This window comes from Castor canadensis, chromosome 2 (genome assembly GCF_047511655.1).
Source record: "Castor canadensis chromosome 2, mCasCan1.hap1v2, whole genome shotgun sequence".
In the NCBI taxonomy this organism is placed as follows: domain Eukaryota; kingdom Metazoa; phylum Chordata; class Mammalia; order Rodentia; family Castoridae; genus Castor; species Castor canadensis.
Genome location: NC_133387.1, coordinates 13,884,310 through 13,906,994, shown reverse-complemented (window position 1 = coordinate 13,906,994; position 22,685 = coordinate 13,884,310). Strand labels below are relative to the sequence as shown.

The following is a 22,685-nucleotide window of genomic DNA, read 5'->3' as shown; positions in this document are numbered from 1 at the left end:
TTCCTGACATTTTTGCCTTTGTGTCTGAAGGAAAGCAGAGCCCTCTGAGCTAGTAACTTTTTCTATGTGAAATATGAGGAAGCGTTTGGCAAAATTCTTTGTGTTATAAGTCTTTGTCTCTTACATAAACCTTGTTTCCCACAGCCGGAAGAACCCTCTTGGTCTTATCATTGCCCTGGATGAGAACAATGAAGCCAAAGGAGAGCTTTTCTGGGATGATGGGCAATCCATAGGTGAGTGTCATGTGAGAATGTGACCATTGCTAGCCTCCTGTGAGAATGTGACCATTCCTAGCCTGAATTGTTCTGTTTGCTTTTTGCTTTTTGAGAAAGGTTTTCCTATGTAGCTACACTAGCCCGGAATTGATATGTAGCCCAGGGCGGGCTTGAACTTACAAATCTCATGGCTGTGTCTCCAAGGCGGTGTGATGATACTCGTGCCCCACCATGCGTAGCTAAACCTGCATCTTTGATTTTGCCCTTTCACTCCTTCTCGCTGTTGTGTTTTGGAAGAAATCTCACTGGGCACATCCCCGAGAGAAGAGTTTTATTGCTAGGTACACCTGTCAGAAGAAGTGATAGTTGAACTGTAGAATTCCCAGCTTTCTCTCACTGGCAGTGTGGTGTAAAGGATTCTCCTTTTATTGTTAACGGACACCGTTACAACATAGTTTTATGACCTTTCCTGTAATTTTTGTAATGTAAATATCTTTCCCCCAAATACTTATAAACAAATGGCAATGCTATGAAAACCACTCCCAGGTGAGTATATGCATCCCAACTGTGTGTGCACAAGCTCTGTTTTAGTACACTGCTGTGACTGCAGTGTAGGAACTCTTTTTGTGTCTGTGGCTTAGCACATAGAGTCCCGTGAGACATCTGCCTTGAACGCACTTGGAAGAGAAGCCTTTCCTGTTTCCTTTAAGAGGGAGTGGGCAATACTGTAGTTTGGCCTCAGACTATTAAATAATTGTCACTCTCAAGACCCGGCTTTTACAAAGGACATTTTTATTATTATAAATATTTAATTAATAAAGAGTGCACCTACTCAAGGTGAGGAACACACACATCATATATGCAGACTCGCATACCATCAGCCATACTGTTCAGTGCACCCCACAGTGAGATCTGTGAACACACTGATCACCACAGTGCTGTGTATTATGCACTGACTCACATCTCACTTTTGTGTCCACACAGATTTTTACTATAAGTAAAAATTGTGTTGTTTTTTTTTTTAGCCTCATTAAATTCTATTTTTTATTGTTTATTTTCCCCAAGTATTCCTTTCTTTTTTATTCTTTTATTCACATGTTCATACATTGTTTGGGTTATTTCTCCCCCCTGCCCCATCCCCCTCCCTCTCCCCTCTCCCCACCTCAGTTCCAGGCAGGTCCTGTTCTGCCTTTATCACTAGTTTTGTTGAAGAAAAGAGACAAGCCTAGTAAGGAAGACAAAGTGTTTTTGCTAGTTGAGTTGAGGGTAGCTATACAGAAATATTCCTAGCATTGCTTTCGTGTACACGTGTTATGACCCATGTTGATTCATCTCTAACTGATCTTTACCCTGGTTACTGATCCCCTTCTCATGATAACCTCTGTTGCTTTAAGGTTTCTGTATTAGCTCCTTTGGAGTGGGGACATCAAACACTTTCATGTTTTGGATTTCTACCTACTTCTACATCACCCAAATGTGCTCTCTCCTTGTCATGTGGTCCCAGTCCAACCACATTGTTGCATTTGCCCTAGATCTAAAGTCTGCATATGAGGGAGAACATACAATTTTTGATCTTCTGAGCTTGGCTGACCTCACTCAGAATGATGTTCTCTAGCTCCATCCATTTACCTGCAAATGATAAGATTTCATTCTTCTTTATGGCTGAGTAAAATTCCATTGTGTACAAGTACCACATTTTCTTGATCCATTCATCAATAGTGGGGCATCTTGGTTGTTTCCATAACTTGGCTATTGTGAATAGTGCCACAAGAAACATGGGTGTGCAGGTGCCTCTGGAGTAACCTGTGTTGCATTTCTTTGGGTATATTCCCAGGAGTGGGATTGCTGGATAATATGGCAGGTCTATGTTTACATTTTTAAGAAGTCTCCAAATTTTTTCCAGAGTGGTTTTACGAGCTTGCATTCCCACCAGCAATGGATTAGGGTTCCTTTTTCCCCACATCCTTGCCAACACATGTTGTTGGTGGTGTTTTTGATGATGGCTATTCTAACAGAGGGGAGGTAGAATCTTAGTGTGGTTTTGATTTGCATTTCCTTTATGGCTAGAGATGGTGAGCATTTTTTCATGTGTTTTTTTGGCCATTTTAATTTCTTCTTTTGAGAAAGTTCTGTTTAGTTCACTTGCCCATTTTTTTATTGGTTCATTAGTTTTGGGAGAATTTAGTTTTTTGAGTTCCCTGTATATTTTGGTTATCAGTCCTTTGTCTGATGTATAGCTCGCAAATATTTTCTCCCACTCTGTGGGTGGTCTCTTCAGTTTAGAGACCATTTCTTTTGTTGTGCAGAAGCTTCTTAGTTTTATGAAGTCCCATTTGTCCATCCTTTCTCTTAGTTGCTGAGCTGCTGGGGTTCCATTGAGGAAGTCATTGTGTATGCCTATTAGTTCCAGAGTGTTGCTCTTTTTTCAGTGGTGGTAGTAGGGGCTGAACTCAGGGCCTTGACCTTGACTCTACCACTTGAGCCACACCTCCATTTCTTCTTGATTTAGTATATTTGGGATAGGATCTAATGTTTTTGCCAGGGCCAGGCTGGACTGAAACCCTCCTACTTATGCTTCTCACATAGCTGTGATGACAGGCAAGCACTACCAATCTCAGCTATGGGTTGGGATTGGAACTGACTAAATTTTGTCTGGACTGGTCTTGAACTGACTCTTCCTCTAGTGTGCCTCATATCTGGGATTATAGGTATGAATCACCATTCCTGGGTAGTTCAAAATTTTTTTTAGATTCACATGCCAATGATATCACATTCTTTTATTTTTTGATATCTGGCATATTTCACTTCATTTATTATATACCTGGTTTATCCATATATCACAAATCTCAGGATTTCATTTTTCATGACTAAACATTACTCTATTGTGTGTTTGTGTCACAATGTTTTTTGCCTATATCTTGTATATTGTGAGAAATGAGTTTAGACTTAAATGTAAGGGCTGAAAGCATAAAGCTCTTAGTATAAAAATAGGGCACAATTTCTTTGTCAGTTGACTTGGGTAGTAATTTTTTGGTGAATCTGACACCAAAAGCATAGTCAACAAAATAAAAAAATTCAAGAAGAGTCACTGCATCAAACTACAAAGCTGTGCAACAAAAGAAACATGCAACAACTTGAAAAGGCAACCCACAGAATGGAATAAAATAACTGCAAGTATTTGTGGTCTAAAACAGTTAATATAAACATATGTAAAGAACTCTTACAACTCAAAATTAATGAATATATAGCCTGGTTTGAAAATGGCAAAGGATCTCAATAGATGGTTTTCCAAGTACAACGTAGCACTTCCACCAGATATATGGAGAACTGTTGAATGCCACTAAGCAGCAGAGAAATGAAAGTGAAAAATTCCAATGAGCTATCACCTCACACCTTTTAGGATGGTACTATGAAAAGCAGAAAGGTGACAGTGTTGGCGAGTATGTGGATCAAATGCAATGAAGCCAGAGATACTGCTGGAGAGGTGAATAGTTATAGCCACTATGGGGAACAGTGTAGAGCTTCTTTAATATACTTAAAACAGAGCCACCATTGATCCCACAATCCCATTTCTGGTATGCATCCAAAGGACATGAAAAGTGTAGACTGTAGAGATATCTGTAGTCTATGTGTACTGCAGCAGTAGTCATTAGAGAAAAAGCACAAAGAACACCTTTGTGTCCACTGATAAGGTAGATGAATAAAAATGTTGTATGTAGAGGTTATGGAGTCAGGTTTGAGGAGAGGCAGGTGAAATTTGTTCTTCTGTGTTGGGCAGGATAGTCTGACTTCTGTTTTTATTCTTTCAGATACTGTGGCCAAGGATGATTATATTTTTTGTGAGTTTTCTGCCAACCAAGTGAGTAGCACATTTTTATAAATCTAAGTGTGTTCTTTTGTGTATCTGTAAGCACATATGTGACTGTGCATATGTGTAATTAGGTTTTTGACACAATTTTCATTTAGTGAATATAGGTAAAAAGGATTTCTACTTATAACTTAACTCCTAATAATTGCATCTTCTGTGTAACCAAAAGAGGGCAGTAATATTTACAAATCAAAGCAAGTGGTGTTTTAAAATACAATTTACATAAATGCCTCTGTGTGTGTTTCCCTAATTGTTTTTCTTAGAGTGTTATTAAATAATTTTGTAGTTTCTGAATACACATTAATAGAGAAAGCTCACAGGCATGAGAGCAAGGGAGCATGTGGTCTGGGTGGAGTATTTGAATGACTGGGATATTTGTGTATTACAGGTGTACTTTTGTGCTTAAATGTGCTCTGTTGTTTTGCAGAGTCACTTGGATGTGATGGTTTTAAAATCAAACTACAAGGACCTCACTGATTTAGCATTTCAGGAGATTAAAGTCTTTGGGACACGGGCACTTCACAATGTGATAGTGAAATACAATGGTGTCCTGAATCAAATGTCTCCTAAAGTGACTTATGATCCTAACCTGAGGGTAAGAATCTATTTGGTTGAGTTGGTTTTTTTCCAGAATTCTTCACAGCATCTTCATATTTCTTCCTCTAATGGTTTCATGGGTCCCTGAAGGACCAGAGCATTTATGAGGCCAGTCTTGGGATATTCAGTGTGCTGGGACAAAAGGTGAAAATGAGGAACTGGTCTGAACTAGAATGGTTGGAGAGACTGTAGGGAACATGGGATAAGATTCAATGTTCTTTCATGCTTACTGTCTTCTCTGTCCCTCAGTGTTCTGTTCTCTTCACTGTCAAAAAAACAGTATTATGGGCAGAGGAGCAGAGTTAGGAAAGAGGGGAACAGGATTAGAAAAAAAAAAGATCTGTAAGTTGGTGGCTGATGGTGAGAGGTAGGAGTTGCATGATTTAAATTATGAGCTGCCTCTGTTATTGTGTTGATATATATATATATATATATATATATTCTAAAAAATACTTTTCAGAAAACTAATTTGATTTTCCTAGTGAATGGATGCATGCTTGGTGAGGTGAGAATAGTGAAATGTTTCCATCACTGTAATGAGCTCTGAGAATCCTGCACTTCTTGTATCAGTTCTTCTGATGACTTAGCGTTGTGAGTGATCCTTTGCCAAGCAATCCTGCCCACAGGTGCAGGTCCTCTGGGAAATGGAGCTGCTGAGTGTGCATGGATTGTGTGACACCTTTCAAATCTGAGGGAAATTAGCTTATTTAGACTTCACTAATAATGGTATATTAATCATCTTGGACATGTTGAACAGAAAACACATGTTGAGAATGCACATGTAATAGATTTACAATTAAAACATTTTCTGGTTGATGCTACATATGGCAATGTGCAAGTCCTTTGAAAGCTTCATATGTGAGAGCATACTAAATCCAAATATGTCAAAGAAGTTAATAAATATAAGACCAAGGGAACTCTTTCATTGTTTGAATTTAGTTGACAGAGAGACATAATTTGTACACATGAATCTATTGAGAAAAGAGCAGGGAACACAAACCAACATATGGAAATATTATCTGATGTCTTATTTTGTGTATAAGGTTTAATGTAATAGTCGAACCAAGATTCTTGGAGAAGACTGGGCTTAGGTAATCGTTGGAAAAGGGTGTTCCATGTAGGGATGTATTAGATGTAAGTGATAAAAAAAACCCGAAATAGTAACATATAAGGAGTTTTTTCTTTCACTTTTGGAATTTTGGAAGGTTTAGAGCTTCTGTCTTTGGCTCAGTGGCTTAGAGTTGTAAGATTAAAGTCTTTTCTTCTCTTGTGATTGGAAATGTCTTCATGATTCAACTCAGCATGATCTGTTCCAGGAAGAGTGAAAAAAACTTAAAATAATTTGAGGTATGAGAAGGCACAAGCAAAGGTGAATTGGTAAGCACATGAATCAGGAAAGAAGGCTTTCCAGCAATGGTTATTGTGCTTCAACTTCCCTTTTCATGGCCACAGATATACCACATTGATTAAAACTTTAGCTATTAATTTGGAACATTAGCATTTTAAACTTAAATAGTCAGTAAGAAGAACACATTACACATAAACCAAACACTAGCCCTGTATTTCACAATGGGCACCATTTTCCTAGAAAGGCCATTTTTTTCTAGGTAAAATATTCAACGTTAAAAATCAGAATAACGTAGGTCGAGGGCTGAGATAGCCTTGTGGTTTCCTTTATTATAGTACAGGTAGGATTCACTTTTGGAAGGAGATCAGTTTGTATAGCATGGAAGTTGTGGTCAGGTTTGGAGAGGCTTAGATGTTAAAATGAGAAGGTTTGATTGGATTTAATTCTCAAAGAGTCTTTTTGTAATCCTTGAATCTAGGCATGATTGAATGTGGAGATGGGAGATGGGGATTGTCAGAACAGAAAGTACAGGATAATTTACACTGGGAGGACACTGGAGAAGATGGTAACACTTAAAATGTGATTTTATTCTCCAAGTAAATCAATTTGTTGACTTTTTTAAGTGCAGTTTTAAAAGTTAAACTATTTATATGATCTGAAGGGAAACCAGAGTATGGAAACTTCTATTTAAGGAAGAGTCAAAGATTAAAAAATATAGAAAGATATTGACTATTTCAATTGATAAGTCTGATGCAAAAACTGTTTCCTGTTTTAAGCCTTTGGGCTTTAGTAATGCAGAGGCTTGGATTTTTGTTGAAATTGTTCCAGGAATTGGGGAGAGGGGATAATGGAGAAAATGGAAGGGGTGAATTCAACCATGATTTATTGCAAGAAATTTAGTAAATGTCACCAAGTGCCCTCAGTACAACAATAATAATAAAAAATTTTTTTTACAAAGAAAGGAAATAAGATTTTCCCAACTTAACCAATTTTGCAACTGATGTATCTGAGATACAAGGAATTCAGATAATTGGTCTCAGATTCCAGAGAGAAATGACAATGGTAACATAGGCCAAATGATTCTTTTTTTTTTTCTTTTATTATTCATATGTGCATACAAGGCTTGGTTCATTTCTCCCCCCTGCCCCCACCCCCTCCCTTACCACCCACTCCAGCCCCCTCCCTCTCCCCCCCACCCCCTCAATACCCAGCAGAAACTATTTTGCCCTTATCTCTAATTTTGTTGTAGAGAGAGTATAAGCAATAATAAGAAGGAACAAGGGGTTTTGCTGGTTGAGATAAGGATAGCTATACAGGGCATTGACTCACATTGATTTCCTGTGCGTGGGTGTTACCTTCTAGGTTAATTCTTTTTGATCTAACCTTTTCTCTAGTTCCTGGTCCCCTTTTCCTATTGGCCTCAGTTGCTTTAAGGTATCTGCTTTAGTTTCTCTGCATTAAGGGCAACAAATGCTAGCTAGTTTTTTAAGTGTCTTACCTATCCTCACCCCTCCCTTGTGTGCTCTCGCTTTTATCATGTGCTCATAGTCCAATCCCCTTGTTGTGTTTGCCCTTGATCTAATGTCCACATATGAGGGAGAACATACGATTTTTGGTCTTTTGGGCCAGGCTAACCTCACTCAGAATAATGTTCTCCAATTCCATCCATTTACCAGTGAATGATAACATTTCGTTCTTCTTCATTGCTGTGTTCTTCCTACAACTCTGAACAGTGGGAAACACTGATTCAGAGAGAGGTGAACCAGAAGGATAGAACAATTTTGAAAGATTAACAAGAGACCTACCAAAAATAGAAAAAGACAAAAGGGGTCAGAGATGGAACTAAAAGGGGTAATCACAAAGGGTTTTATTTGACCTAATTGTTTACACAATGTAATGTACAAGGTTCTGTTTGAGTACTGACATACTTATACCCTGTCAGTAATCCACATTCATGCATCTCCTTTCCCATATGCTGAAGTAATGCATCACTTGTCATTGTTGATAGGCCGGTCCCATTTCCATTGTTCCCTCCCCCTCAAAAAATTCAGATCAAGCAGGGATTGTCCTGAGGATGAATTTTCTTGTGCCTTTTCCACAGGTTGCAGTCATCACAGAAATTAGTCTCACCCTGGGAGAAGCATACACGGTGGAGTGGGACACCAACATACGGGATGAGGAGAAAATAGACTGCTATCCAGATGACCATGGTGTTTCTGAAGCCAACTGCATGGCCCGTGGCTGTGTCTGGGAGGTAACCTTGCTACTGAGGGTATTAGAGAACTAAGATCCTCTGCAGCTAACCTGTGGTTTCATGAGCAAAGCACCAGTGCCTAAGTATCCACGAAAATCCATGCAAAGAGGGGGCCTCCAGTGGATCCTCATCTCAATATGAAGAGTAGGTGGGACAAGAATGCGTGCTTTAATAAATATTTACTTGGAGGCTGGGAATTTAAATCTTTTCCACTAGCCAATGAAATAAAGTGAAAAAGAGATATGGTGGCTTTTTCTCCATATAAATTGCCATTTTTAATCCTTTCTATGCAGTAACATTAGGACCACATGCTGATCTGATACTGACTTTGCTTTTCAGGAATCCAGTTCTATTGGAGTTCCTTATTGCTACTTTGTCACTGATATGTATTCTGTCAGCAACATTCAGTATAACTCAGATTGGGCCATGGCTGACATCTCTTTGGAGTCTCCTTACATCAGTGCCTTCCCCTCCACTCCTGTGAACCCCCTGCGCCTGCTTGTGACCTACCACAGCAATGAGATGCTGCAGTTCAAGGTAAATATGTAACTGTATCAGGTGTCAGTAAGTTCCTTTCAGTTCAGTTACCCTGCTAGTCATTGTCTTGGAACCCTAAACTAAGTATATTCCATTTTCAAATAGACTAGATCATTATCCCAATGCAAACAGCAATGACAAATCCTTGATAGAGAAGTGAGACCTTTCCGAATTTGCATTTTGAAAAGATTACTGTAGCTACTAGATAGGAAATGATTGTGATACCATGGTGTGGAAAGTCCAGGGAGGAGCCTACTAGTTAGGTTGTTTTATTGCAGGATTGAACTTGGATATATGTAGGAAGGAAGGAGTAAACGAGGATGTGTTTGAGGCTGAGAGGTTGGAATGACACGACCTGCACCCTGAAGGCTTGGGGGAGTTGAGAAAGTGGGAAGACTAAAGCATTATTGTACATTTCCAGCTTGTGTCTGTGTGGATATAGTGAATATTAACTGAATTGAGGAAACTGTAGTGGTTAATGTTTGCATAGTATGAGAGGATGAGTTCAGTGTTAAACACTGAATTGGAGGTCCCTGTGATATAGGCAACAAAAACGAGAGTGCTTCTTTCCCTTCCATCAATGGACTGGGGTGGGCTAGTCATTCTTTTAATAATTTCTCTATTAAGTTGTGAACTTGTTCAAGACCAGGCTTCCTCCTTTCTTCTTGGTGATTCTGATCTAAATCAGAGGCTAGTAGAATGTAAGCACTATGTAAATGCTTTGAAATTGTAGCTGTTTTGAATTATATGATGTGTTGTTAATTATAACCACTGTCTGTACAATACGACAGCAGAATGTATGAATTCTCTTTTTTTATTTTCATATTATTGCTGTACTAGGGGTACCTTGTGACATTTACAAAAGTGCTACATTATATCTTAGTTATATTCACCCCTCCATCATTCTTCTTTATTGCAATCCCCCCATACAATGTATACACTCTGTATCTCCAATTAAAAATCAATTAATTCTTGTCTAGATTTATGATCCCAACAACAGCCGATATGAAGTCCCAGTCCCTGTGAACATCCCCAACATTCCATCTGGCACCTCTGGGACTCGACTCTATGATGTCCTCATTAAAGAGAATCCATTTGGGATTGAAATTCGCCGGAAAAGTACAGGCACTGTCATGTACGTGGCTTCTGGTCTTATTTGGAAGTAGTGGTTACCTAAAAATTCCTAAACATGCCAGGCCCCTGGTGATTGGAGCTAGCCTGGCTCAAATTATCACACTTTCCATTCCAGATCCATGAATAAGTGATTTCCTTCAGACTGATCTTATGTGAAATCTTTGTCCACTTAGAATGATTACTGAGGCAGCTACTTGTATCTGGAATTCACCCAACAAGTATTTATTAGGTACCACCTCTGTGTTGGGTGCTGTTCTAGTTCCTGTTGCCATAGACAGGAAAGGTGTTTCTTTTTGTGAAAGAAGTGATGGTTTATATTATAATATAAAAGGAAGTTGATATTGTGGTAAGTGTGGTTTAGGGAGAAAGGACAGTGTCATCAGTGTTTTGTGTTGGTTACTGCTTTTGGTATAGTAGTTGAGGAGGGCTCTCTAAGTGTTACTTGTGCCCCCACTAATAAGGTCTGCCTCCTATTCTGAATGTTCACCCTCATTAAGAAAACAATGGTATTATATGTGTATATTCTAATGTGAATGTATGAATGTAAAAATGAATGTACTTGTACTTTTGGCCAAATGGCAGAGAGAAATTCTTAACTTGGCCTTGGTCATGAAACAGCCCAGAAATATGCATATGGAGATATTCTTTCTTCTGATCTAAGTACTCCTGGGGGTGGCCTGTTCTCACTTCCATGTGGAATTTCTTGGAGCAAACCTAATCTCTAGGGTCCCAGTGACATGAGGATGAGATAATTCTTGAGATAGGGAATGGATCAGCTAGGAGCTCTCCATGTGCTATTCTGAGGGAAGGGAAAATATTTAAGAAAATGAAAAATTGTGTACATAGTTGGGGGTAGTAGGGAACTTCCCAGGGCAAGAAATAAATTAAGTCTAGTGCAGTAAATGAAGAGGGGAAGGTGGGAGACAAAGCTGGGTTGTTTGGTGAGCTTCAGATCAGTGAAAGCATTGAATGATTCATAAGGTGTTTCCATGTGAACTCACTGAAATATGAAAATGGAGACAGGGGAGTGCTATGATGGGAGGTACACTTAAAAACATCTCTCTGGATGCATGTAGAGACTGGATTATCAAGAGAAAGAGTAGAAGGTAGGGTGGGATGACCTGGTAGCAGTTAAAATAATGAGAAATGATTGGATTTGGGATTATGGAGATATCAGTGAGGTGGGGAAGTGATTGAGGAAAGTAGAAGAATGGTGATTCCTCATCTTTTCATAAGAGTGTCCATGATTATTTTAATCAAGTAGATATTGTGTCTTGCTTGATGTTCTCTGTGGGTGGGTAGAAGACCGGGTTCTGTTGATCTTGAAAAGTTAAGTGCTTGAAGTCAATAAGAAAGCTAATTTTCTTCCCCCAAATGACCTTTTCCTGTTGCAGCTGGGACTCTCAGCTCCTTGGCTTCACCTTCAATGACATGTTCATCCGCATCTCCACTCGCCTTCCCTCCAAGTACCTCTATGGCTTTGGGGAAACTGAGCACAGCTCCTTTAGGAGAGACTTGAACTGGCACACCTGGGGCATGTTTTCCAGAGATCAACCCCCGGGGGTAAGGACAGAGTGTTTGTGGTCTGCCACTGTACTTCTTTGCACCAACACGGTGTGCCCTCTAGGCCTCACCTTCCAAGACTCAACATGGATTATCACATTCTTCTTTTAGGCAAATGGGCCAGTTTTCGGGCTCTTTTGTTTATTATGTGTTTAATGTTCTTTTAAGAGAAGTCTAGACCCATCTTAAACTTTTGTTGAGTTTATTTCTCAGACACAACTTCTTCTAACCTCTTACAACTTCTCCCATATAACTCTCAGTACAAGAAGAATTCCTATGGTGTTCACCCCTACTACATGGGACTAGAGGAAGATGGCAGTGCCCACGGAGTCCTCCTGCTGAACAGCAATGCTATGGGTAGGATGAAGCTGGCCCTTCCTTTTATCTGAGTACTAATCTTTCTTGACTCAGTGTAGAATATATTGAATCAATTTGAAGCTATGGGGTAGAGCTCTCATTCTGGGAGCATGATCTATGATGAAAAGTTTCTTGATTGTAGGAAAGGGTAGAAAATAAGGTGATTGTTAAAAACTGTATTAAAAATTGGTGGATGTGAATCATCTATCCTTAGTGAATAATTATTTGTCTATTGAATTTTCCTGGTTTTGATAAGATATAATATTTCTATAAGGTATTGTCATGGGGAAAAGTGGCTAAAATGTTCATAGAAACTCACAGCACAATTGTTGAAACTTCTTTCCAGTCTTAAACTGTTGTAATAATAATTTTGAAGGAGCAGGATGATAAACATAATAAGAAGACACGCAAAAGGGAAAACATCCTAGCATGGGTTCCTGTAGCCGTTCTCTTAAGTTCTTCATTCTGGGTGGCTATAGTGCAGAATATGTGCTCTTCGTATTGAGCAATGGAGGAGAGAAAAGGCATGGTAGCCAGAGCTCATTCCTCACTTTGAAGGTTTGAAGTTTCCTTGGCATTTTCCTGTTTTCAGATGTGACATTCCAGCCCATGCCTGCCCTGACATACCGTACCACAGGGGGAATTCTGGACTTTTATGTGTTCTTGGGGCCAACTCCAGAGACTGTCACTCAGCAGTACACTGAGGTAGGTTGAAATTCATTTTGTTGTCAGATGTTCATACAGCGATTCTGTGTTCCAAGACTCACATTTGTTAGTGTGACTCTCACAGCATAACTAAAATTGTTGAAATTTCATGGAGGCAGCTATGTTTTAAAGTAATGAGCAATAAACACATTCTAATAACCAGTAATTTCAATGCCTCTCACATTGAAATTCTTCTATTCTATCACAGAAGAGGAGAAGCACAGTCATGTTACTGGTGTTCGGGGTGAGGCTACGTTTATAGTGATGGTGGTGGTGATGGGGATGGTGGTGATCGGGGTGGTAGTGCTGACAGCTTTGGTGGTAGTATTGGAAGTTTTCGTGATGGTGGTGATGGTGATGGGAGAGATGGTGGGGAGTGATGGTAACATTGGTGGTTATTTGGTAGAAATAACAGTTATATCCTAATTAGTGTATGTATTACTTAGTGTATGTCTGAGGACTTCAGATATCGGATCTCCATCAGTCCTCCTATAAGACAGATATTCCTCCTATCCCCAAATTACAGGTGAAGAAGCAAGCACAGAGGCTAGTAAATGTTGCCCTAGGTTGCACAGCCAGCAGTACCTCGAACTTGCATACTGACCCATGTATTTTGCCTCTGGGTTTTATCCTTTTAATAGTAAGTTAGACCACATCTCGAAATCAGAAAAAAACCCTAAGCTTTTCAGTATTCCAAGTACAAGCTCTAGTGTAACAAGAGCATTTCCACAAGGTAACCTAGTGTCTCTGGATCCCTTCAGATTCTCTTTGCATTTGAATTTGTTGACTCTCTAGATTGGGGCACTTGGAAAATATTTTTGTTACTTCCTGACAATATCATTCTGGATTCTATTTTGAGAACTAATACTTTATAACTATATTCTAGTTGATTGGTCGTCCTGTGATGGTACCTTACTGGTCCCTGGGGTTCCAGCTGTGTCGCTATGGATATGAGAACGACTCTGAGATCTCCAGCTTGTACGATGACATGGTGGCTGCCCAGATCCCCTATGTATGTATAAGGCATGGTAAACTGTCTCTATGACCTCATAGCTAATGTAGGTGTCTCTGGGTTTACATTTGTATGTTGGATTTTCATACTATTCTATAAGAAGTCAAAGTGCTTTCACTTTGATGTCATAATGAGTCTGACCCCAGCACAGTGATACACATGGGAATCCTGCCCCTAACTAGTCATTCAAAATCTCACAGTGAGGACGTAGGACTGATTTTAAGACCCTTTGCGTTTTATCATACTTTCTTCCTTTTCTTTTACATTACTTCAAGACTTTTACTCAAGTGATTCTTGGTCCCATAAAATCAGAGATTTCTACAAAAGTAGTTCTGCATAATTTAAAATATTAATAACCCCGAATTAACTATACCATTTTATGTTTAGATACATCCCGAATACAGTTTGTGGGACTTGGAGCATAGTATTAGTTCAGTCCTGAGCTACCCACAGGCTGAATCTGGATGGACTTCTAGAGGAAGCATTTCTGGAAACAAACTTTATCCTTCATCCAATAATTAGAACTGATCCCATGGACCACTATCATAATTAATTTTATTCTTCTATTGTTTACAATTTTTTGATCAATATAAAGTAAACAAATGCAATATATCATTCTTTGTAAGAAAATGCTATGTGATTACCAAAAGGGTTGGCTATGCCATAGGAATTACACACTTGTTAGTATTTCTTTGTAGTAGATTTACTGTTCATTTAGTATTATAACTAGAAAGATCACATTATTATCTACTAATGAGAACCACTGATTCAAGGGCAATCACATGTGGGAAATTATCACACTCATTCCTCTACTGGCAGTTTACAGAGTCCTTTCTAATATATGGTATTTAGTGATCTCTGTAACATCCATTTCTGATAGGCATTATGAGCCTAGTATTTACTTCTGTATGTGTGTGTGTGTGTGTGTGTGTGTGTGTGGTTTAGATTATTTTCTATTTTCTGAGTGAAAAATTTAAAACTAACAGGTGAATTTCTCATTCCATAAATTACAAATAACAGATCTCAATTTTAAAGACTCACAAAGAAGCCATTTGAAATTCACCATCGGTGGTACAGGGGTCTTTTCTTCTGGAACCTGCATGTGTACCACCAGCCCCCACTCTGATTCCTTGTGTCCTCCCCCAGGATGTGCAGTACTCAGACATCGACTACATGGAGCGGCAGCTGGACTTCACCCTCAGCCCCAAGTTTTCTGGATTGCCAGATCTGATCAATCGCATGAAAGACAGAGGGATGCGGGTCATCCTCATTCTGGTTAGTCCTTGTGTGAAGATGGGTGTGTCTGGGACAGTGAATGGGCTTTGGTACAGACGGCCTTTTATTTTCTTACTTTCCGTGTCACAAAAGGGGAAATTAAAAGTGCTTTTCTCAGAATTCTCACTCTATAGTTTGAATTTAGGGACATCATTGTGGAGAGATTCCCTTTTTTCTGTCTTTGGTCATTCTCTTGAGTTTGATTTTCCACCTCTCTTGTGTTTTGACGTCAGGATCCAGCCATTTCTGGTAATGAGACAGAGCCGTATCCTGCCTTCACTGAGGGAGTGCAAGATGATGTCTTCATTAAGTATCCAGATGATGGAGGAATTGTCTGGGGAAAGGTACGATCAAAGTGGTGATCCACTAAACCTAGTCTTAGTGGGGGGGAGCTATTAATGTGTTCATTCATTTTGTTTTAGGTCTTTTCTCTTTGGAATCTTAGATCAGTAGTGATTTTTGGAAGGAGGTAATACCTGTGTTGAACTCAGGGCTTTGTGCGTGGTAAGCAGGCACTCTGCCTCTTGAACCACTTTGCAAGTCCTTTCTTGGTTGGTTTCTTTTGAGACAGGTTCTTTCTTCTGTGCCCACAACTTGGGCCTAATCCTCTTATTCATGCTTCCTGCAGTAGCTGGGGTGACAGGTACACACCACTGTGCCCAGCCATTGGTTCAAATGGGGTCCCAGAAACATTTTTGTCTGGACTGGCCTTGATCATGATCCTCCTGATCATATCCCCAGATGGGAATTGTCTGGGGAAGGTATGATTGATCTAAGTATGATCCATTAGCCACTAGCCTGAGTGTGAGGAGCATTTAATATGTTAATTCATGCTGTTTGTTTGACTTTCCTATTTAATCTGAGGACTATAGTTTTCATTTTTCTAGAAATATTTTTCCATTTAGTTTAGGACTTTGTGGAATCTAATATGCTTTAGATGAACTCTGCATGATAAATAAAATATATAATTCTGGAACGATGGTCTGTAGTTTGTTAGGAAATTCATGGGAATACATGGGAAATATCTGATGCGTTACTGTTGAATGTTTTTCTCTGCATAGGTCTGGCCTGATTTCCCTGACGTTGTTGTGAACAACTCTCTAGACTGGGACAGTCAAGTGGAGGTAAAAGGCTGTTTATGGATGATGGGTGAAGTCAGTGTGGCCAGAACGGGGCAGCCATAGCTATGATACCAGACATGTTCATACCATGGATATGAGGGAAAATGCTTGGACATGTGCCCCTCATGTCAGTCTGAGTGTGGATTACATTGTACAGAGTAATGTTTTGTTTCCCTTGCTATGTAGTCAATATTGCTCTAGGACTATACCTCAGAGAACTTCAATTATTTATCCATGTCTAGGTGACACAATGATGATTTCAAATCCAAGACTATAGATTTCAGTGGTCCATGGAATTTTCATTGGATGATATCTCTAAGAAGTGCTATCATTTCTCTGAATGAGTATTGTTTCTGTGATTGTGGTTTCCTTGGGTACCCCATTTAAATAGAGTTCCCAATCTTTGTCTTTACTGTTAATGTTGGGGTCTTATTCACTGTATGTTGTTCCTCCTGCATGTACACTTTTCTATCTTCACACATATCTTGGTCATACTCTCATGCTGCCTCTGATATCTCATCTTTGTTTGACTTCTTAGCTTCCAGCCTTACATTAAAATGTTTCTGTCTTCTGGTTCTTGCTTGTAAAGGATCCAGATAGTCTTGGGTTCTGGGTCTGAATTCTTTCCAGTCTCCCTAAGGATTGCATGTTTGAATACATTCATGGTTCCTTATTGGTTTAAAAAATCTTCAGCCTCATCATTTAATTCCAATGTGCTCCCCAAGAATTGACACAGCCTGTTTGATCTGTTATCAAATGTAATAATACCTGTGAGCAGAGTTCTCAGGTTTGTGTTGGGAATTCTTCTGGATAGAAGTACCTTGACTTAATGTCTTTAGCTCTTCTTCAATATTTACTGTTCTTTCTGGAGAGGAATTTTGGTAGTGCTTATGTTGATTTTGTAAACACAATAGAGGAGCTGGGCAAAGAGAAAGTATTTCCCAGGACACTAGCCAAAGGTTAAAGGTCTAAAGAAGCTGACCTTTGTGTGGACAGCAAGGTGGTGTAAGCAGTAGTGTATAGAAACTATCAGGATTAAGGATTCATCTGATAAATATCTTTACTGTGTGACCAAAGCACAGAGGTTGTGAATGTAGTTATTAGTCACTCAGAGCCCTAAAGTCTCAGACCCATGTTTAATCTCTTTCCATAAATATAGAATACAAGTCATTGAAAGGATTTATAGGAAAAGACCCCAGTCCCCAGAAATGGGACTGGCTGGTGGTAGGGGAAATATTCATGCCTTATTCAGAGGTGTTAGATATCATGGCAGATGGACAGTCCTTTAGGGGAAAACAGATATTATATAGAACTACTACAGACTTGGACTCAAGTTTCAAGCTTAAAATAGCTCTCTGAGAGAAGTTAGAAGAACAGTATTGTAAAGCAGTGGTGTACAGTTAACTTCCCTTAGCCTCTGATCTCCTTGATCCCAGTTGGCAGCAGTAATACTCTATGTGCAAAGTGAGATACCTACCCTAGATCAGGCTGCATGGCTATTGGATTAAGTATCTTTAATTTCTGGAATTAGATAAGATAGAATAAATAGAATGTGATGAGCCAGGTTTCCAATATTGATGATAATGATTCAGACTAAGTTCATGGTTGTTTCTCTTGTATTTGCTATTGAACAAGTCTATCTGTGTATCTATCATCTATCTATCTACTATCTATCTATCTATCTATCTATCTATCTATCTATCTATTCAACTATCTATCTATCTATCATCTCTCTGTCTTCTGATAAGGATTCAAGGGAGAGGACCGAGCTCCTTCTCCTTTCCATCATTTTTCACAGAGGGTCAATTTAATTTTGCCTCTCCAGGAATCCCACACTGACAAAGTAACTTACCAGCCTGAGACATTCAGGGACTCAAGCTCTATGGCATTTGAATGCTTGCATTAGGGGGCTCCCTTCATAATTCAGGTAACTGACTGTTTCCTCTGAGACACACGGTTCATCACCCTCTAAGGACAACGCTTCCCCTTAACTTTCAGGTCATTTGGAGGTGTGTGGGGCAGTATTGGTAACCACAGTATGTGGGGGTCCCCCATGTGACCTTTAGTAGGTGATGACCTGGGATGTCCATTGCTCTTATTACAGGGTGTTTTATATTAGGAATTCTTTTGCCCTAAATTCCAGTTGTGCCTTTGGTGAGAATCCCTTCATTAAGGAGCAAAAGTATCTATTATCCTGCTCATAGAGTTTCTCCCTAATCTGAACAATTATGATTATTTATATTAGGAATTCCACTCAATGCTCAATGAGTGTTTGAGGCTGAGATAACTGATGTCCAGATCTAGCATTGCTGAGAGTAGTGTAAAATAATAAAGCAGCCAAGAAACCCATGGAAAGCAGATCTCTGTGTCTGTGTCTCAGAAGTTTAATACAATAAGTCTACAGTAGAATGCAGAAGTGGCATCTCTGCATTTTGGTACCATGCAATGGGTTTGATAAGTAATGCTGTGGCAGTCATGTTTGTGGGCCCATCACTGCTTAAAAATGAAGGAAAGGGAGGGATGAAGGTGTAAGGCAAAAGTTAAGTAGGGACAGGAGGAGACAGAGCCAGCACCCTAGAAAATGTAGGACTTTTAAAATTAGGATCATCAGAGCACCATTTAGTAAGATTAATAAACCATATTTTGCTTTAATTTTCCACTTGCAACCCATATAAGGTAGAATTCTGACTGAGAACACAGCTAACAGTGACTCTTTATTCCAATCTTCCATGCTCCTATCCATCCCATTGTTTCTGACCTTGCCTGAACTGGGCTCTTTGTTGCTGGTGAAAGGTTCTCTTTGTTTAGTTCCATGTTTGCTGTAGACATTGCCCAACAAAAGGCATCCCAAGGTTTCTAGTGATTTGATACCTTGCCCTCAGATTTATGCATTCTGATCCATTTCTGCTCTTTTATGTATGTTTTTCTTTTGTGATTTGTGGATTCTTAGCTGTCTTTTGTCTGTTGTGTATAAGAACATTTGCGGACCAAATGTTCTTCCTGTTGTTCTTACTACACTCACCATTGACATTGATTTGTAATGCAGTGGTTCCCACAGAGTTCTTGAGACACACCAAGGACTGTATTGTCTCACAACATGCAACATGAAGGAGTAGATAGGCTTTTATGGATATTTGCTGTAATTGAGTGGCTTGAATCCATAATTAAATACTGAACATTATTGTCATTTATTTATTATTATGTCAGGTTCTTGCTAAGCATTGTAGGGGAATGAAGATCAATCAGAAGACCATAAAACAAGGTCCTTGCTCTCAAAACTTTTCCAGCATACTGAATAATTAACACTTTGGGTTCACTTTCACGTTAAGATGTAGACATCACTTTCCTTATTTGAAGGAAGTTGAAGAGAAGAGAAGGTTGAAAGTTCCTTCTTAAGCCCTCCCACTTACATTGCCTCGAAATACAAATTTCTTGGGTTTCTGAAATTACAGATTTCAGAGATCCATACAAGTTAGTCCAATATTTTATGCACTGTAGTCTTATCTTTTTCTTCTTTTCCAGTGGAAAGGTCAGCTGGGAAATTCTTTCAAAACTGGTATAGTTAACTGATGTCTGACTTTTCTCTCCCTGGCTCCTGCTTCATGTTAGAAGAGTTCTCAGAAAGTATCCAGGTAGTTGAGAACAGGAGAGTAAGGTTTAAACATTACGTGGTGAGTTCAGGGCATTGGTTGTTTCCATGTACATAGCTCTGAAGAGAACATTACTTCATGGACATTTTCCAAATGTTGAAGCATGTAATTTGTAATTTGTTCTTATTTCTCTTCTTTCATCTTAATGTTTTTCTAGTAATCTAAGTACATTATACTTGGAAGGAAGTGTTTAGTCTATGTCTGTCACTTTGTGCCACCAGATACTACAAACTTTTGCATGATTAAGTTCTTAGTATATGCCTGACTGCTGTCTAGTGTATTAGTTTGAGACAAGTGAATTGTATTTTATTTTCATAGCAATACCGAGCTTATGCGGCCTTCCCGGACTTTTTCCGTAATTCAGCTGTCCAGTGGTGGAAGAGGGAAATTAAAAAAATGTATAATAATACAGAAAGTCCAGAGAAGAGCTTAAAGTTTGATGGCATGTGGATCGTAAGTGCAGCTTGGATGCCTGTGTACATGGGGAGAATTTTGTGTTTATCTGTGCTTTAGCATGTGGACACTGACCTAGAGGAAGGGGATTATAACCATCCAAGAAAGACTTTGGACATCTCATATTGGAGAAGAATAGAATAGCCCAGTCATTCTCATCCCTCATACCTTGCTTGAAATCCCTAATGTTAAACCTTGAGAGTGATTGCTGAGAGGCCCCTAGAACTTTGTTTGCCTTGAGGGAGATTTCTTTAACTCTCTAGCCAGTCATCCCATAGGAGTTATTTTCTCTTTGTAGCCCATTCTGCCCACAATGTAATGATCCTCCCAGTGTAATACCTATAGGAATTGCAGGGTGTTTAAGGATTTATTCACTACTTCCTCACTTCAGAACTGACAATTGTAATTATCTTTAAAAGCAACCCTGTTTGTGTTTGACATTTCTAGGATATGAATGAGCCTTCAAGCTTTGTGAATGGGGCCGTTCCTGCAGGCTGCAGGAATGCTACTCTGAACCATCCTCCCTACATGCCGCGTAAGGACCCTGGCCTCCTCCACCTGCAGAGGCCTGGCTGGGAAAAGCAATGACTGCTAGAGCTCAGCAGCCAGAGTGTACCTTGAGCACTGTGTTCAGGTCCTCACTGGTGCTGTGGTTTACTGGGGCCCAGAGACAGGAGTACTTCATGTACTTTGCCCCCTAGGGTATGTGTATGTTACTGGATCCCCTGGGTGAGTTTTTGGAATTTGCTCAGAGAGCATGTAACAGTGGTAACGTCTCCAATTGTTCTCACAGCTAGATTTCTTAGTTCTTCAGGCTTATTAAAATTTACCCACACAATTTCTATTACACCAATGGGTAAAATGATGTGACTTCCCCACTGGTAGCTGATGGTGTTTGGAATTACACGTGAGTTTGTCTTGGCTCCTGCTCGGGGCCTGCTCCACAGTGAGTGCCTGATAATCCCGTGTTCTAATACCTCCACTTCTGCACGAATGATGGTGAAGACACCTGCAGCACCACTGCACGCAGAGCAGAGCACTCTTCTCATGCCCTGAGGGAGGGAGAGTGACCCATGCAGGGGTCTCATGACCCAGAGCTCGATCCCTTAAAGAGCGGCCAGGAACTGAAAGTGTCAGGGCTGTTTTTCACATTTCCAATCTTTCCTCTCAGATTTGGAGGACAGGGGTGTGGGCCTCAGCAGCAAGACCCTGTGCATGGAGAGTGAGCAGATCCTGCCGGATGGTTCGCGGGTGCGGCACTATGATGTGCACAGCCTGTACGGGTGGTCCCAGACCAGACCCACCTATGAGTAAGTCAATTTCTGTCTCCCTCCTCTAGTTGGCATCACCTGTGTGCTCAGCATAGCTTCCCTTCTTTTCCTTAACTACCCTTACTAAGGAGCAAGAATTTCATTACAAGTATGTAGCATTCTTATTTACTCAATGTACACCCTGTGAGTATGGATTGAGGTCCTGTGATTATAGTTGGGGGAGAACAGGTTAATAAGTCATGTCTCTTCAGTGAGTTGCAAATATTCCTCATGGTGGACACTTGCATGATGATACCAGATATTAATAGATAATACAGCTCTTGCAACACAGTGCTTTGGACGCCTGTATTTTTTTTTTGTATTCTTAGTGGTTCATCTCTTGAATTAGTTGATTCTCAATTTGTAAGCCCTATGCATGATACATCATATAAACCATCCTGTAATGAAATTTTCCTTTTTTCATGATTGTGACTGGTGAAGTGCCTAAGAAGTTTCCAAGAGTGGGGAAGAGAAACTCTACTCAAGACCAAAGTGGCAGAGAAAGAGAGAGAGAGAGAGAGAGAGAGAGAGAGAGAGAGAGAATGAGAATATCTTTCTTGTATAGAGAAGAATGTAAGAATCTGAGATTTAAGCAGAGTCATTTGATAGCCAGAAAAGTGTGTGCTGAAAGGACCAAATGTAGGTGTGAAAACGACATGCTGTTCTATCTTTAGTGAGCTATGAAAATATTTTTTGCCTTTATCTTTGAGATTCAGATCTATGTTGGTTTTCTTTTTCTCACCATCTGGCTACTCATTTTTTTTTTTTTTTAGTTTTAGTGTTTTATGTAATGATTCTTGTCCTTAAGCTGTGCATCTTCCATAGTAAGAGGGTCAAAATTTAGGCATATAGTCTAGAATTACTACTCTAGGAGACTATGTTGGGTATTTTTATTGAAAGTGTAATGTATTTTCTGAAAGGTCTGGTACCTTTATAGGGGTGTTTACCATTTCCTGTGGCATTTCTATATGAGGTTAGAGTGTTGGAATGCAGTGTTTATAGTTCTCTGACAGGTGACAATGTAAGGTCAGAGCTTTATGTACTGGATTGAACAGAACGCAATGCAGAAGGCTTATTCTAACTTTTAGTTGTTTACATTTCACATTCCCTTCTCTGTCCTCTCCATTTTGCTCATTTTTCAATTATTGGGAAAACAAATAACAATGCCTAGTGATAGCTTACAATTTTGGGACAACCCATAGTGAGGTTCTGTATAAAACAAGGTAAAAAGCACCACACCAATGTGGTGTTTCTCCATTAGCCAGTGTGTCCTTGCTCAGGCTCAG

At 39.6% G+C, this 22,685-nt stretch overlaps 1 protein-coding gene across 3 annotated transcripts in view; it reads left to right on the top strand.

The window, feature by feature from the left end:
• Window positions 1-22,685, top strand: part of LOC109695405 (maltase-glucoamylase-like) — a 174,437-nt gene that overhangs the window by 76,851 nt on the left and 74,901 nt on the right. For all 3 annotated transcript variants that reach the window (XM_074061721.1, XM_074061719.1, XM_074061718.1), the window contains 16 exons: window positions 145-233; window positions 4,025-4,074; window positions 4,511-4,678; window positions 8,130-8,282; window positions 8,622-8,819; window positions 9,800-9,954; window positions 11,348-11,516; window positions 11,777-11,873; window positions 12,466-12,578; window positions 13,465-13,590; window positions 14,737-14,865; window positions 15,099-15,209; window positions 15,927-15,989; window positions 19,955-20,089; window positions 20,537-20,624; window positions 21,261-21,399. In XM_074061721.1, the coding sequence (XP_073917822.1) occupies window positions 145-233; window positions 4,025-4,074; window positions 4,511-4,678; window positions 8,130-8,282; window positions 8,622-8,819; window positions 9,800-9,954; window positions 11,348-11,516; window positions 11,777-11,873; window positions 12,466-12,578; window positions 13,465-13,590; window positions 14,737-14,865; window positions 15,099-15,209; window positions 15,927-15,989; window positions 19,955-20,089; window positions 20,537-20,624; window positions 21,261-21,399 (1,983 nt within the window). The remainder of the gene's footprint in view (window positions 1-144; window positions 234-4,024; window positions 4,075-4,510; window positions 4,679-8,129; window positions 8,283-8,621; window positions 8,820-9,799; window positions 9,955-11,347; window positions 11,517-11,776; window positions 11,874-12,465; window positions 12,579-13,464; window positions 13,591-14,736; window positions 14,866-15,098; window positions 15,210-15,926; window positions 15,990-19,954; window positions 20,090-20,536; window positions 20,625-21,260; window positions 21,400-22,685) is intronic.